This window comes from Cyprinus carpio, unplaced genomic scaffold, assembly GCF_018340385.1.
Source record: "Cyprinus carpio isolate SPL01 unplaced genomic scaffold, ASM1834038v1 S000006746, whole genome shotgun sequence".
Taxonomy (NCBI): Eukaryota; Metazoa; Chordata; class Actinopteri; order Cypriniformes; family Cyprinidae; genus Cyprinus; species Cyprinus carpio.
The window spans coordinates 3,687,131-3,703,529 of record NW_024879345.1 but is presented as its reverse complement, the minus strand read 5'-3'; the positions used below and the strand labels follow the sequence as shown (position 1 = coordinate 3,703,529).

The 16,399-nt window shown below is 36.6% G+C and overlaps 1 protein-coding gene across 6 annotated transcripts in view; it reads right to left on the bottom strand.

Moving 5' to 3' along the window:
• The window catches only part of LOC109068738 (triple functional domain protein-like), a 135,944-nt gene that overhangs the window by 26,726 nt on the left and 92,819 nt on the right, over positions 1 to 16,399 (bottom strand). For all 6 annotated transcript variants that reach the window (XM_042755756.1, XM_042755757.1, XM_042755752.1 and 3 more), the window contains 14 exons: positions 14,863 to 14,985; positions 13,376 to 13,570; positions 13,110 to 13,225; positions 12,777 to 12,843; positions 11,581 to 11,690; positions 11,387 to 11,456; positions 10,402 to 10,491; positions 9,666 to 9,758; positions 7,936 to 8,047; positions 7,653 to 7,843; positions 7,438 to 7,539; positions 6,339 to 6,478; positions 6,066 to 6,165; positions 2,417 to 2,660 (listed from right to left, as the gene is read on the bottom strand). In XM_042755756.1, coding sequence (XP_042611690.1) covers positions 2,417 to 2,660; positions 6,066 to 6,165; positions 6,339 to 6,478; positions 7,438 to 7,539; positions 7,653 to 7,843; positions 7,936 to 8,047; positions 9,666 to 9,758; positions 10,402 to 10,491; positions 11,387 to 11,456; positions 11,581 to 11,690; positions 12,777 to 12,843; positions 13,110 to 13,225; positions 13,376 to 13,570; positions 14,863 to 14,985 — 1,753 coding nt within the window. The remainder of the gene's footprint in view (positions 1 to 2,416; positions 2,661 to 6,065; positions 6,166 to 6,338; positions 6,479 to 7,437; positions 7,540 to 7,652; positions 7,844 to 7,935; positions 8,048 to 9,665; positions 9,759 to 10,401; positions 10,492 to 11,386; positions 11,457 to 11,580; positions 11,691 to 12,776; positions 12,844 to 13,109; positions 13,226 to 13,375; positions 13,571 to 14,862; positions 14,986 to 16,399) is intronic.

Below are 16,399 nucleotides of genomic sequence, written 5' to 3'. Positions count from 1 at the left end.
CACAGCATGAAAATCAAGTAAACTATACAAACAACTGCCTCTATATCACCTTCACAAATGGCTGCCTCTCTTACAGACTGCACCGGGGCGGATGGCTACAAAGATCTCCCTGTTTAAGCGTCTTTGGCTGCTTAACAGTAGCTGGTCTGTGGCCAGTCAAACTGCTTCCTTTGCTATACATACACACACACACACATGCAGATCCGTAACTGTTTATGCCAGAACTAATCAACATTCTGCTGAGGATTCTGCTCTGGTCTCATGGTAAAAGTTAGATTTTTTTTCAGCCCCTCAGGACACGTTGCAACACACCAGCTGCCTTAAATATACCTTGAAAATTTTAGCTAACAAAATAGTCTGGGCAGCAATTTGAAGAGGCTGAATACACTGTCCATCAAGAGTTATGACGGTTCCTATTTCACATTCTATAAATACAGATTGTCTTTGCTGAAGAGAACCGGCTGTTTGACATTTCCCATGACCTCTGTCAAAGGAAAGGTGCTGGTCTACTCGTAATGATGTCATAAAACAGACATAAATGACAGGTATGTAACTTAGTTGCAAAAAGATAGAAATTAAATGAATTGGACACCATCAGTTTCAATATGACTGTTATATTACTTTACAAGCTTTTCATTGATTATCTCCTTAATAGACAGACAAACAGATACAGTCGATACCTTTTGGGACAATATTTTCTAACATTTTTTAACTACATCATGAGTTAAAAATACGTTTCAGTGACTTCCCAAAACTCCCTAAACTGAACACCACACCCTGCACACACTAATGATCTTCTCTCAGATGCTGCCCAGTCATCCTTGTGGGGGTGACCTCAGAAATCTTTGCCTGGTGACCCTCTTAGTTTTACCACATGCTTTTCCTTTGTAATCATGTCTTTGTCACAAATCATGCTCCATTCAGAGTTTTCAAAAGCACCATGAATTCCAATTTACACATCTTTGATAATGAGGAACTGACAAACTAGAGATGTAGTACTAGAACTTACTACATGCGAAATAAATCCTCAAATACATGTTAACAATACGAATGCTGACCCATCCTAGATGTTTTCATTCACAAAACTGTATTTCACCACAAAGCTGAGTCCTACAATATCATCACAACTTTAGATACAACATGAAATTAAAATGGACCATATACATTTTTTAGTATAGAATACTGTAATAGAAAAACCTTTCCTTTCCATTTTCTTTCTGAAATAGGTCACATTACAAATGTTACACATGCTTCATAAATATTATGGTAATGAATGACATACAATGTACTACATGTATTTTTATAGTAAATGTATTAGTTTTTTTTTTTTATTTGAATCTATTTGATAATAAAAACAGTAAAAACAGCAATATAGTGAAATAATATTACATTTTAAAATAACATTTTTTGCTATTTTAATATAATAATGATTATATGATGAATAGGAAGTTCACAAGAACAGTATTTATTTTAAATGTCTTTAAATGTCTTTGCTTTTGAACACATTCATGTGTCCTTGATGAATAAAAGTACTAATTTCTTTCGAAAAGTAATGCTGACCCCAAACTTTTGGTAGTAAATGTATTATTGTTTACAAAATGGCTGATTTGAATTGCATGACCAAAATCACAAAATCACATTAACTGTCCTGTGTACGTGGATACGGTCCTAGCAGGGAAATCCCCTGCAGCCTGGCAACCCTGTTCATCACCTGACACAGCCCATCACCATGGTTACTGCATGCTCAACACACTTCAACCTCAAGCAAAGCTGGACTGCAATTAAAATTTTATTTGGATTCAGGGTGAGACAAGAGCGGACACACACACCTGTACACAGCTTTGATCCAACCCTCCTGAAGGAAAACACACCATATCTGGCAACCACATTAGGATAATCAGATTTAATTTTGGTTTGTGTTTTTCATGTTTAGGCTCGCACACAGCTAGAAATCTGTACCCATAATATTAAGAATTAATCTAATTAAAAAATCAATCCATGAAGTAAATTTGATTTTTAAAATGCTACCAAAACAGATTCATTAAAAAGCTGAAATCCTTATCAAGTCAAAGGTGGTTACCTAACAACTCTTACACAAAGGACCAGCTGGAAACCCCAGACGAGTGTGTAGGCGTGTCTTTGAGTAATCCCTCAAGCATTTAACAGAAATTCTTCCCGTGATTGGAGAGAAAAATCAAACACTATTCCAGATTTAAATTACCTCACAAACTCTACACATTGACAAATACAAGTTGTGCAGCCTCTGTGAAGTGTAAACCTAAATAAACACCATTCTAAATCCTGAATCCATCTTGATCTGGCCCCATATCTAAGAAGGACCAGCATAAACATTCAAAAAACCTAAACTTTTAAGTACATTCAGTCCAAATAAATCTTAAGAAACTCTCCATCTTACCTTTATGGTTGAAAATGCCCTCCATCTCCATACTACTTCGGGAATGAGCAATGCAAAGCATAGAGCTGGGAACCAGGCCCTCCTGGGCAGGTGAACGGTCAGTGGTGCGAACCAGACACCAGTCGGGCTTGTCCTGGGGCCTTTCTACCAGCTCCACCGTCTGACCTCTGCGTACAGTCAACTCCGATCCATTACTGGCCATGAAGTCGTGGATGACCACCGTCAACTCTGAACCACTAGACAACTGTGGAGGAAGGCATAAAAGTCACATTAAAAATTCAAAAATATCTGTGATAAAGATAATAAAAACAACCCAAAAGTCTAAAGTCAGAACGAACGTACCCACTGGTAATGTGGCATTGCCAATGAGCTCAAAAGGTGAGCCACTGACCCCGAATCTTTACATGCCATGTTTCTATGTTTATACGTCCTTACTCAGTAAAACATCACATGGGATGATGGTCTGGGTCAAAAAACAAAACAAAGCAAAACAAAAAAAACCTTTCAAACAATGCTTCATCCTTCAGTCTGGAAGACAGAGCGCGGAATAACCTTGCTTTCCTCTTGTCTTATCAAAATGAATCTCCTCTACTTAAGCAAAGAACTCCAGTGAGGTAAAGTGGCAGGCGGATGAAGGCTGCTGACACATCCCCGCATTGCCACAGAGATGGAATCAGTCTGAAGGAGTGACGCCTGGCAGGAGGAAGGGAGAGGAGGCAGAGATGGACACAATGTGCCAAGATTTAAAGGAGCAGGAGGCAAATTAATGCTCATTAGAAGTGACGTGCAGGAACTCGATTGCTTCTGAGAGCTTTACCTTTTCACCTCACCTTGAACTGAGAGGGCTCTGTGTGCGTTAAAATAAAAACAGTGAGTCTTTGTGAGGGGTCGTCAGGGTACATGAGTGAATTTAGTGAGAGCGAGATACTCTTTATGTGTTTGTGTATGTCACAACAAGACAGGGGAGAGATCGACATGGAAGTGGAGGCAGAAAGATAAAGATGGTGTGTCCGAGTGTGTTTAGATCGGAGAGTATCAGTGAGTAACGTGTGCTGCTGTAGGAGGCTTGCAATACATATCGGTGACAAAAACACGCACATGTGTGAAGGCATGTGAGAGGAGAGCTCTGACTGTGAGTGGGAAGACAAGCATCTGTGCTGCTAAATCCAAAGCAACCAAAGCAACAAATGTTCCCCAATGAGGAACCTTCATTAAGTCTGTTGGTAATCAGGTTAATGGGATGTCGGAACTATTGGACACCACTGTGCACAAACTTCTTAGATGGATGATTCTTCAATTAAGAGAAATTTTCTGTTTCCTAAAATGGTCTTCGTCTGCTTTAAAAAAAGTAAGTTAACAATGGCAAGATATGAGACTAATAATACATTATAACTATGGGAAATATAATCTATTGTAAGTTACATGGATGCATTGTGTATTATAAATCGTATCATAATCTTAAAGGCTATAACCACAAATAAGTAAATATCATAATGCATTAAAACTGTTGTTATGATTACTCATGAGATGATGCAACATATTATAAGATGTTTTTCTAACACATTATGCATTCATTATAATGCCTTAAGAATACTCTTATAATGTATTAAAATATGGGCTTCATAGAAAGTGTTACCAAAACTTCTAATAAAAACCCTAAATCATCTAAATGAGAGATTATAATTTTTTTTACTACTTTACTTTATTGGCACTTAAAGAACAGCTGATTCCAGGCATTAGGTTTTAGAGACAAGGGTCACATATGGGTGAATCTTCAAATAGGGCCACTTTCACTACTTAAACTCTTTGTGGGGATTTTTAATTTGAATGAATGAATGTTAGAAACAATTTCAAATTTGAACCTGTGCGATAACACTTTAACAGTAACAAAGCTACTCATTATCATAAACTTAAAATGAATTGCATTTCTGTAATTATGCAGTTGTGGCAAGAATGACTCATCAGTGGAGAGGTGATAATGAGGGGACATTATTGGGGACATTTTCTGTCAAGTTGTTTGTCAAGTGACATTTATTTATATAGCGCTTTATACAATACAGACAGTGGTATCAATTGGAGTTTTGTAAAGTTCATAAACTATAAAACAACTCCAATTTCAGCTGTAAAGCATCTCTACAGAAGACAATAGTGCCATTATTCAGCTCAGTTTATCTCAATGTTTATCTCATGCTGTTTAGTTCAACAATGTCAATGTTGTTCATCAATTAAGAAGTTCAGTTCAGCTATAAGTAGTGAGGTAATTACTGTCATATAAATTACTGTATATACTGTAAAATACTCTCATATATATTAGTGTCATATTAATGTGAAATTACCTAAACATTAAAAAATAAACTTCTTAAGATCTGATTCATAATTAAAATCAGTTTTACTGTAGGTTTAGCCTGTTTCTTGGACACAAGTCAGTGTGGCAGAGCCTTTTGTCTGAGGTAGCCTTGACAGAGATGAAGGAAGCAAATATTTTTTTTTGCTCACTGATTTTCCAGCAGCTCAGTATTATCTCTAAAGAAGAGTGTAAATTTAGGGGAGAGATCAAGATTCTGTTCTTTAAATCTTTGGATCAGAACAAGATGCAACCATGAACTACTTCAAGTGAATGCTCATCCATCTGATATGAAATGCCAATTATGGAATATAGCTTCAAGCAGCAATAATGGGGCCAACAACACAGATGGCATAAACATGGCATGTGAACTTGTTTAGTCATAGCATCCTCGCCGGTGATTGTAGGATATGCTGTTTTAAGGCTATACGTAATTCTACTTGTAATGTTTCACCAGAAGGTGATGCTGACATAAAATTAGTAAGATTTCATCAGGATATTGCAGTAAAGATAACTAGTATAGATAAATAGTACTTCTACGGTGCCTTCCAAATGGTATATATCGCATTCCGAAGTGCACTTCGGAGTGAAAACAATCATGGCCGCCATATTGAAGGATCGTTCCAAACCGAAGTGCTCAGAACTGCCCAATTCAAAGGGCCCTTCGGAATGAAGGATTTCGAAGGGTACAACTGATGGACACTTCGGGCTCCCATGATCCTTTGGGTAGATTCTTTGCATGACGACAGCACCTCCTTGTGGGCACGTGATTATGACGCAGAAGGCCACTTCAAGAAACAGTTGTATGGTCCCCTACACCCTTCAACCCTTCAAAGCTCTCAGCCCGGAGGGTAAACCCTTTGAAGGGATTAGGGCACAGGGATGTGCCCTTCCGAATGGAATGCAGGGTGAGTTAGTCTTGAACATCAGAAATCCATTTACTTAGTTTTGTGGAGATCTGATTAAAGATGATCATATCTTCATTTGTGTTATGAAGATGAATGGGAAGTCTTAAGGGGTTAGAATGACGTTGTGGCAGAATGTTCATTTTTGGGTGAATTATCCCTTTAAGAACTTGATTTTAGATCATGCTGTTACAAGTTTTATTACAGTGGTCTTAGAATGTGATGGCACAAAATTGTTTTCTCGGTATAAAAAAAAAAAAAACAATCTTTCTTTTAGGGGGAGGCTAAAACATTCAGTACAGACATGCTGCAGGTTTAAACATGTCACTAAAACACTAGAACTGAACACCGGGTGTAGCATGGCACTTTTAGACTAAGGTCGACAGATTTTTACACTTACCTTGTCGCTATCCAGTGTGTTCTGGGAGGTGCGGGAGGCGATGGAGATGGTGTCTGGTTGACTGCTTGCATCACCCTGACTGTCTAGGTCCTCTCCATCTCTGTTCAATATAATATATATCATTCAAAAGGAAAAGCCACCCTGGTAAGACAGTCAATGTCAAAGAAAAGATACTGATATGCATAAAACTTGTTTCTTCTATGTTAACATATTCTGAGATCCAGAGATCCATACATGCTTATTGAGTTGGATTGATGCGAGTTGTTAATGTACCGTTTGCCCTTGTGTTTGGTTGCAGTGGCTTTGGGAATGTGGATTGGCTCTTTGAGTGCCCCCCGTAAATGGATAGTACGCTCCTGGATAACTTCACGTACATGTTTAATCCAATCCTGTTTGTTTTCAATACATGAAGCCTGGGGGTGCATTGAACGCAACAATACATTAATGAACCTTAATTAACACAACAGACATACAGCAATTAGAATTGTCAAAGCCTACAAATCTGTTGCAAAAATAATGATAACATGCAATCAGAGTTCAAATGAAGTCAAACACTGTTTACCTACTTAATGTGTTCCTGGTCTTATAATGCACATTCTTCCAAAAAAAAAAAAAAAAAAAAGAGAAAAGAAAAGAAAGAAAAAAGTTTTCCTAATCTTTTATCAAAATATAATAAATTGCCCTGCTTCTTAATGTACTTTCCTTTAAGGTCCCTAGCCTCTAACCACCTGTCAAAGAAACTCAATCAATGATTCAATAAATTCTCAAAGGATAAAATCAATTCCCATCCTACTTTTCACTTGGGGATACATCAGTAAAATAGGTGGAAACAATGTTTAATAACCGTAAGCCAGGCTAAAACTGTGAACATAAGAGCATTCATTTTGCATCCATGTGTCTGTCTATATATATGTGAGAACACATGGAATGACATACGATTCATTACATGATTCAATTACGTCTTCCGAGATGAAGGGTAACCATTCAGAGACACAAGTTACATAAGTGGTTATTTAAAATGCTTACAAGTCTTACCAAATGATTTTATACAATGGAATGACTCAAGCCAAAGCCACAGAACTTGAAAATTCAAAACCTGAAAACATCCACTCATGAGATCTATTTCAAGGATCCTCAGATGAATGATACTTTTTATTTTATAACAAAGTCCTAATGGAAGGATCCATTTGATTTGAGATCAGGGGCAAGTTTTCAGTAATGAAACATGCTTGTATGCTGAGCCAGTTAGCAATGTTTGGATAAAAAAATAAACTTGAAAGCAAATAAAACATTTATAAGAAGCCAAAAATAAGTGACAGCTGTAATGAAACAAAACCTTGGACAAAGTGTCAATTTGGAACTTGAATCATACCTTTAGGACTATTTTGTTGTCTGAGGTAGGTGTCCGTCCAAGCCAGAGTGCAAATTTACACGGATCTCCTTCCACATGTTCAGTAACTCCTAGTTGTGAGGTCTAGGCAGAGTAAAAAAGCATAGATCAAACATGAAATAATTCAGTCTATTATAAAGTATGGCCATCCATGACCCGATAATTAATTTAAAAAGGTAAACAAGTAAAACCCATACCATGAGCTTGCTCTTGTAGAGGTACTTGCCCCTGCCGTTGGAGTCTTTGACGTCCTTGCTGAAGATAAGAGACATCTCAAAGAGGAAGAGGTGCCGCTCTCTGCCCTTACGAATCAGAGTCTTTGGATCCCAAACCTGGAATGACTCCTGAAGAATCAACTCACCCTGAGACTCAATGTTCTCATCAAAACCTGACAAGACATGAAGCAGAGAGTGAGAGAGAGAAAAAAGGAAAGAGAGGTTGAACAACATTGGGGTTGGTTTAGTAAGCTGTGTTACTCACCCTCCAGCATGCTGAGGTGCATAGCATCATTAGCTTTTTTGGGCACACTAAGCATGACCTCCAGGCCATCTTTGATTTCTCCTTTACCCTCCTCACAACACGTCAATAATTCCTACAAACAAACATAACAATTGCACTTTTGGACCCACATTTTGATTTGGAAAAGGTCTGTGTTTAGTCTACTTTGGATTTTTGTTGAGTCTGTGCTGAATGTGTGTCTGACTGCTGTTGTTCTGTGTTTGGTCTTAGCTGACTCTGTGATGGTTCTGTGTTGAGTCTGTGATAGGGTTTGTTATGGTTGTATGTTTAGACTGTGCTGGGTTTGTTATGGTTCTGTGATGGGTTAGTGATGGTTTTATGTTAAGTCTGTGCTGGGTTTGTTATGGTTCTGTGTTTAGTCTGTGCTGGGTTAGTGATGGTTTTATGTTAAGTCTGTGCTGGGTTTGTTATGGTTCTGTGTTTAGTCTGTGCTGGGTTTGTTATGGTCTGTGTTTAATCAGTGCTGGGTTAGTGATGTTTTATGTTAAGTCTGTGCTGGGTTTGTTATGGTTCTGCGTTTGGTCAGTGCTGGGTTTGTGATGGTTCTATGTTAAATCTGTGCTGGGTTTGTTATGGTTCTGTGATTAATCTGTGCTGGGTTTGTGATTTTGAGTGTGTAATGGGTTTGTATTTATTTTGTATCTGGGCTGAGTTTCCCAAAAGCTTCGTAAGCCTAAGAGGTTCATAAAAACGATCGTACGATTGATCTTAATGTTACGGTCTGTTTCCCAAAAGCATCGTAACTTAAGTAGCACTTGAAAATCATTGTAGATCTACGAAGGGTCTGGAGTAATCATAAAGCCCTAAGTGCATTGTAAGAAGACCGATTTATGCGGTCACCTGCAGGATTTGATTGTACTTTATTGTACATTTTGTTACTCGTTTTTGTTGTTGTTTTTAATGAATTTATACATGATAAATAATTTAAAAAGGGCACAAAAAAATAGAAATACACATCTTAATTAAATGACTGAACAATACATTGATAATCTTACATTGGGGGGGGGTAGGGGGGGGTGGGGGGGGGGGGGTTGATAATCTGGGGTGGGGGGGGGGGGTACATTGATAATCTGTCAATGACTTGCTGATTTGCACAGAAACCAGCAACCTATTGGACCCCGAAATAACATCTCTCTCTCTCTCTCTCTCTCTCTCTCTCTCTCTCTATAAAGTATATTATATATTATTATTATTGTAAAGTATAATATTATATGTATAATGCAATATAAAGCTTGGATATAATAACTATAATAACTACAATATAATATAGTATAATAAAAATATTATATTAAACAATATAATAAACTATATCCGAGTTAACCCAAAAAAAACAACAAATTAACACTTTAAAAACCTAACATGTACTACAGTTACAAACCATTCTAAGGTGACATTTCAGCACCTGACAAACGGATAGCGACTCCTCTAAGTAGTACTTAAAGTACGGCTACGTGCGATTGTGTTAAGTGCATTTTTGGGAAACGCACTTGAAACAATAACGAACGATCGCAAAATGACTCGCAGAAAACGCTCTTAAACTCTAAGATCAATCGTTATCGGGAAACCCAGCCCTGGTCTTTTCGAGTCTGTGCTAAAAACCCGATTATTGTGTTTTTTTTGAAGAATCATTATGATTAACAATCTGAACTGTGCTGAGATTATTTAATGCATTATAGTACACAGCTGAGTACCTTTAGCAGAAGCTGATACTTGGTGATCCTCTGAACCGGTTTAATAAGGTATGATGATATGGAATTAGCCAGCCTGTGTCTCTGTTGGATTTCCTGTACACATACAAGCACACTTAAGGTTTTACTGAGAAAAAAGAGAGAGAAAAAAAAAATATTTAACACAAACACCTAAAACACATTCTGGAAAACAATCAGTAACCATTTATCTTAAGCTTTTTAATTCTAGAAAATAGCTTCTTGATAGCAATTCTGCAAAAGCAGATCTCAAGGCTACAGTCATTCATCAGTGCTTAGTCCTAAAAGAATAGTCCATCTGTTCTGATTGCCTGGCAACAGTTTTAATAGTGAGGCATCACTGGTCCCCCACCCACCCTCAGACACACAGGAAGTGCCCTCTCTCGAAGACCTCCACCTACCAGCTCAAGAACAGAACTGATTAACAGACCACAGCAGCCATACACACACACTCACTCACACACATATACACATGTATTCCAATACATATACTCATTAATACACACACACTAATACTATGACAAATACAAATACACAATGGCACATACATATTCATACAAACAGCCACCTACTCTGTCAAATACACACAAAAAGTATTACACTATCTGAATAAAGAAATGGAACTTTCTTGATTAAAGGGTGTAAAAGTGATACTTTCAGAGAATTTTATGTCCTTAAACACAATCATATGAATTTCATGATTAGTTTGCTTAATACTCACATCAAAATAGGTCCCCGCGTGTTCCAGAATCAGCTGGGTGGAGTCCGGCTTGTTCTTACAGTAATTCACATACATCCGAAACTTATCCGCCTAAAAATAAAACACACATACAAAATAAAAACAAAATGTTTTTTTTTACATTTTGAACATAAAGATGCTCTGTTTTTCACTTCTAATAACTGGTGTCTCTTTTAGAATGAAAAACTGTTATCAGAAACTATTAAATAAACACTGATTTAAGAGATGCTTCATAAATAGTGTAATATAGCTGTTTTTTTTTTAATAAGCACTCAATCATTGCTTTCTATTAACAGGAACCTTATTTAATAAAAAATACAGGAAAAAGATAAAAATTGTGAAATATTACAATTAAAACAAAAACAAATGACACTTTAATTTTATTATTTAATGTAAAATGTGTGTTTTTTTTTTCCTTTGATGGCAAAGGTTAATTTTTTCAGCAGCCCTTACTTCATCCTCTAGTGTCACATGATCCTTCAAAAATCATTCAAATATGCTGACGTTCAAAAACATTCAAATATCAAATAACTTTTAATTTTATCATCACAGTTGAAAAAGATCATGCCCTTAATATTTTTGTGGAAACTAATGTACATTTTTATAGGATTCTTTGATGAATAGAAAGTACAAAAAACAGCATTTATTCCTAAACTTTTGAAGCTTAATGTATGTACTTTGTACGGTACTTACTATAATAACAAGGTACTAACCCTGAACCTAAAACTAAACCCATATGATTGTAAAAAGTAACCTTATATTACTCTTACAGTATGTGAACTGTGTGTATGTACTCTTGTACTCTTATAGTATGTAAACTTATTTTTATGTAAACTGTAATTGCATGTACTGCCAAATACAGTGCAATCCAGATATTCGTTCTAATGATCTGATTTAATGTCAGTATAATGTTAGATGAGTCTAGTGCACTTATTGATAAGATTATCTCTAGCACACTGACACTCACCCATGTGACGAAACAGTGACCCACATCCTCTGGAAGTTGCTCATATTTTTCCAGTTCTTTAAGGAAAATACTGAGAAAAGGACAGAGAAGCATGTTAAAGGGTAAGGAATATGCTAAGTGAGTAAAGGAAATGGTAAGTTAAGGAAGTTAGAAATACATAATTATAAGAATGGCAGATTATAAGGTTCACTGACTTGTGATGGAACTCTAATAGGTCTTGCATGTTGCCGAAAATGATGTGCTCTTTGTTGACAATCCCTGGGGGAATCTCCTCCACACCACTGGTCATCTCCCACAGATATGTCTGAAACACACACACTCACACTTTGAATTTTTTTCTATTAATGTGATAACAGACTAATACTATTACACTTTTAAAGACAACTCCTGTATTTCAGTGTTTACATTGCTCTGAAATAAGAAATATGGACTTTATCTATCTGGATGTGTTCAGATTGTGTTGACTCTGATTTTATTGGTTAATACGATTTTTCTTTAATTACGTCAATGGAAAGTATTTCTCAAGTGAAGAACATTCTCTAATAATTGTTATCAAATGTACTGTAATTTGATAAAGATGATTATGCAAACAACAAGCACATGATATTAAAAATGGTAAATTTTTTAATGTGTTTTTACAGTTTTAATAATATTTTCACCTTTCCATTTTCTTTTAAAATGAATGTTTGACAAAGTCTTGCGGTATTAACCAGTATTAATCAGAATTCTGGGTCATAAAGCATATTATCCAGAATATGCACTGAAACCGAATATTAACATATATCCTTAAATATCAAAACAAAAGTAATTCTGGGTGCTACGACAGAACAATCAAGTTGAACTATTGAAGACTATTGATCTTTTTTTTTTTTTAACACACATTAAACAAAATAAACAAATCAGTATAGAGATTAAAGCACACTTGGAGATGACCTACAGTTTGTGTTCTTGCATGCTATTGTCCAGGATGCGAATGAAAATAAATGAGCTGATTAAATTACTGTGAAAAATTACGAAAATGCATCATAATAAATGAATCACTGATAGTGTTTTTTTTCCCCCAGAAGAGAATGAAGGAAAAATAATGCACATGTATTATTTTCGGAATATGATTACATGTGTATTCCAAAGCGCATGAATATTCCAATAGCTGTGGAGATGTGGAGATTCAAAAATGGTGCATGTAAACATGGTCAGTGTTTTAATGAACCAAATCTTTTCATGAGATCAAACAGCAGCTATTCCTGGATAAACTGGATTGTTCTTGGGCTGTACTGCAGTGAATACATTTATAGCACAGGGCTTTTGTGATCTGTCCAAAGTGGACATTGGTGTACCACACCCTCTAAATGTCGGTCCGTACGGAGCAAACCGTTACAACAGAACTTACATCCATACACTCCCGCAGGTCTCTCACATATGCCTTCTCAGTCTGAATGAGCTCCGCCATTATAAACCTGAAAAGAGAGAGGGAACAGGGCAATGCACCAGAGACCTATTGTCAACATTTGTTTGAAAGCACAATACCTCTGGGAGGGGTTTCAATCTAGTATAAAAACCTCAACAATTCAAACATGTTTCCTTTAGTATTTATATTTATGGGTGTTTCCTCTAAACACAAAGTAACTAAAGCTGGACTTTCATCAGATGATGTATTAACCCTTCCCTTTCAGCACTTCCTGCTGTTGGCTTGATATCATATAATCAGGTTTAAAAGACATACTCTTTTCTGCGGGCCGATTTCCGTTTCTCCTCATTGAGTTCATGGTTGGCATCTCTGAGCTTGACCTCTGCACCAGGAGCACTGGCTGGAATGATGTCCAACTGCAGATCTTTACTCTGAAACCCCAAAAGAAATGTTTTAATGGTTCGAAATCACCTTTCTTTCATAAATTAACATGGTTAACGACTCTTACAGCAAACGTTTTGTTCATCCACACTCCAGCCATGCAGGCCACATCAACACACCTACTCTCACAGCCCTCTCACCACTTTGTTGGAGTCAGTGGACAGGCCGAGCGCTTTCTCAAGGCAGGAACGGTACTTGTCCATGCGGAGGGAAAAGTCACGGTAGCGTTTGTCCACCGAGGCGATCCATTTCTGAATCTCGCTCGCATGGGAGTGGCCCTTCTCACAAAAACCATCAGCCAGCTGGATCAACAACTTTACCCGCTCTTTGGTTTGCTGAAGAGAGAGAGAGAGAGACAGAGAGAGAGAGAGAGAGAGAGAGAGAGAGAGAGAGAGAGAGCTGCACTGATTCACAGAGGCAAAGATAATCTGAGAAGTGTACTGTGATTTGCTGGTGAGTTGATAAACCTGTGACATGCTGACAATTACAGTCATAGAATAACTTTAGATGAACTAAGTTGCAAAATCAAAGGGATGGTTTACTCAAAATGAAAGTGTAGTCATCTTTTTACACACCTACATTAATATAATATGATATAATAAAATAATGCAATATAATATAGCCATGTCTTTTCATTTTGGGGTGGAGTATCCCTTTAATGCCTTTGTCAATATAACATGTTAATTTATTAATAAAATGTTTATTTATTTACACTGTACATTTATGATAATCCTAAATTTCTATGGTCACACTGGTGAGTTCTTTCATTAAACCTGTGGCCACGAGAAAAGGATATAGTTCCCTAAACACAGGATCTCGAGGGCACGATGTCACATTGTGTACCTGTGACATAAGGATGTCATTATCCAAAAAACAACAACTTTTGGCTACAAAATATTATCACATTCCCACAAGTTAATATGTTGTGACTTATGACAGAACATGTCCCGTCCTGGTCGCCGTACGTTTGAAATCACCGACATAAAACCTGGTGTGATGCATCTTGACCTGTATTCGAACTGAACATTACCATAAATAAGACTTGAAAGCTCAGGCAAGGTTTTCAGCAAACTATATGCTAGCATATTACCTGAATTAGTTTGTATTTTAGTGATGTTGTAAGTTTTGTATTTTTTACAAATTCCACCCCCCCAATATGTCTTCTAAATGAAAATAAGAAATATTTCCTCAGCAACTCATATACAATTTATATATTTTATTTTTAGTTAAAGTTTATTACATTTCAAGTAACAAAACTTTATTAATTAATGAATTTATTTAGTTTCCTAAAATATAAATACACTGTTTGTTAGCATATTACAAAGTTAGCACAATCTTAAAAGACTTGCAATATAGCACACAAGTCATCAGGGCTACTACTATGGTGCCTTTTTGTGATTTTTGGAGCTTGACAGCATCTCTCTCTACTACAGTACATAAAAGAGCACTCTAGACATTAAGAAATCTTTCTTCTTTTCAATTGCAATGACTTAAGAAAGTTGGGTTTGGAACAACGAAAGGAAGAATAAATGATGACAACAAACGGACAATAGAACATGGTCTAAATGTTCATGTACATCCGTTCTGATTCAGTTTCTAGGCAAAATTTCCCTTAATTGAGACATACCTTGGCTGTAATCTGGAATTCCTCATGTTCTTTCAGCAGTTCCTGTGTGTGGTGTATAGTGGAGCCTGTGGAGGTGTGTGTGGATAAGTAAAACTCTCCTGTATCATGGATCCACTCCAAAGCCTGCAGAAAAAGACAAAATGGCAAGCAAAATAAAACTCTTAGAGGATAAAATGTGAATGTGTGCATCTGTTTTTGTTGTAGTTTTTCTAATCTTGTGGGAGCAAAGTTTTTGAAAATTGCCTCAAAAGAAAAGCAGTAAAGGGACACAACAATGTCTTCAAGGTTAGGTTTAGTTTACAGAATTTATAATTAGCTTTTATTAACAATAGCTGTAAAGGGGAAGTCCAGACAAGGATATATAAAAAGCCAGTGTGTGGGAATAAATGTGTATATGTTATACGCCCATGTGTCCACAAGAGGGAGTGAAATCTCTAAAAGTGCTCTATCTCTATCATTTTGAAATCCATCAACATTTTCGTATCAGTTTAAAAGTAACTGATATTTTAGAAAAGGTTGCATTGTGTGCAGGTTTGCCACTAATTTTCACTGACAAAATGTTTCTGTGTGTCAAAGAGGAAGTTTGTGGGCCACCCTCATTACAGGGCCTGGGGAACATAAGGAGACAAGACTGTGAGTATTGCAACAGAGCACTGTGTGGTCAAACTACAGTCCTTCCTCTCAATCACTAAATGTTAAAAAACGGAACGAAAACAGAAACTCCATCCAGTACCACAGACTTCCTGAAACCCTACACTGTAATTACGCAGCAGACACAATTTACACAACTTGTGCATTAGGAGATTTTTTTTTGGCAGATGCTTTTTCACAATAGGGCAAAAATATAAATGAAGTGCTAGTAAGAGCTACAAATACAGTACACTTTTTTCAAGCATGTGATACATGACAGTTGAACCTCTTTTGGGTTTATATAGCAGAATGCTTGACCTGACATGGTTCTGTTATTTGAGACTCCAGAAATACTTGTTGAGGTCTGCGGCGGCTTCTAGTCAATTGTGTATGACATAAAATAATTGCAATTCAAATAGACAGTAGGGTTTGAAGAACAAAATTCTATATATGAAACTGATGTTTGATGAAAGTGAAGAAATGATATATTCCTACCCTCTTTCTTGAAATTTTGAGACACTTTTGAGATGACACTTATATACACTGTGTGATGCATACCACACACAAATATGGCATTTATCACATTTATCAAAATTTCTAATTACTGGGAACTGAATCTGTTACCTTGGTGTTAGTAGCACCATGCTTTCCACTGAGTCAGGCCTTATTATTTTCAAAAGGATGGAAATGCAACACTATCATTAATGATGTGTGGCTGATTTACATGTTGAAATTACATTATCTATCCATATTTGCTTATACAAATGTGTATTTAAATATATGCCAACCAGAGGTTATGCCAGAAATCAGTGTCTGTCAGTTTTGTCCTAACTTTTTTGTAATGTACCTTTAAAAAAATGTAAAACTGTCAATAGGGAAAGTGTTTTGCAGTCTGGTCATTTAAATA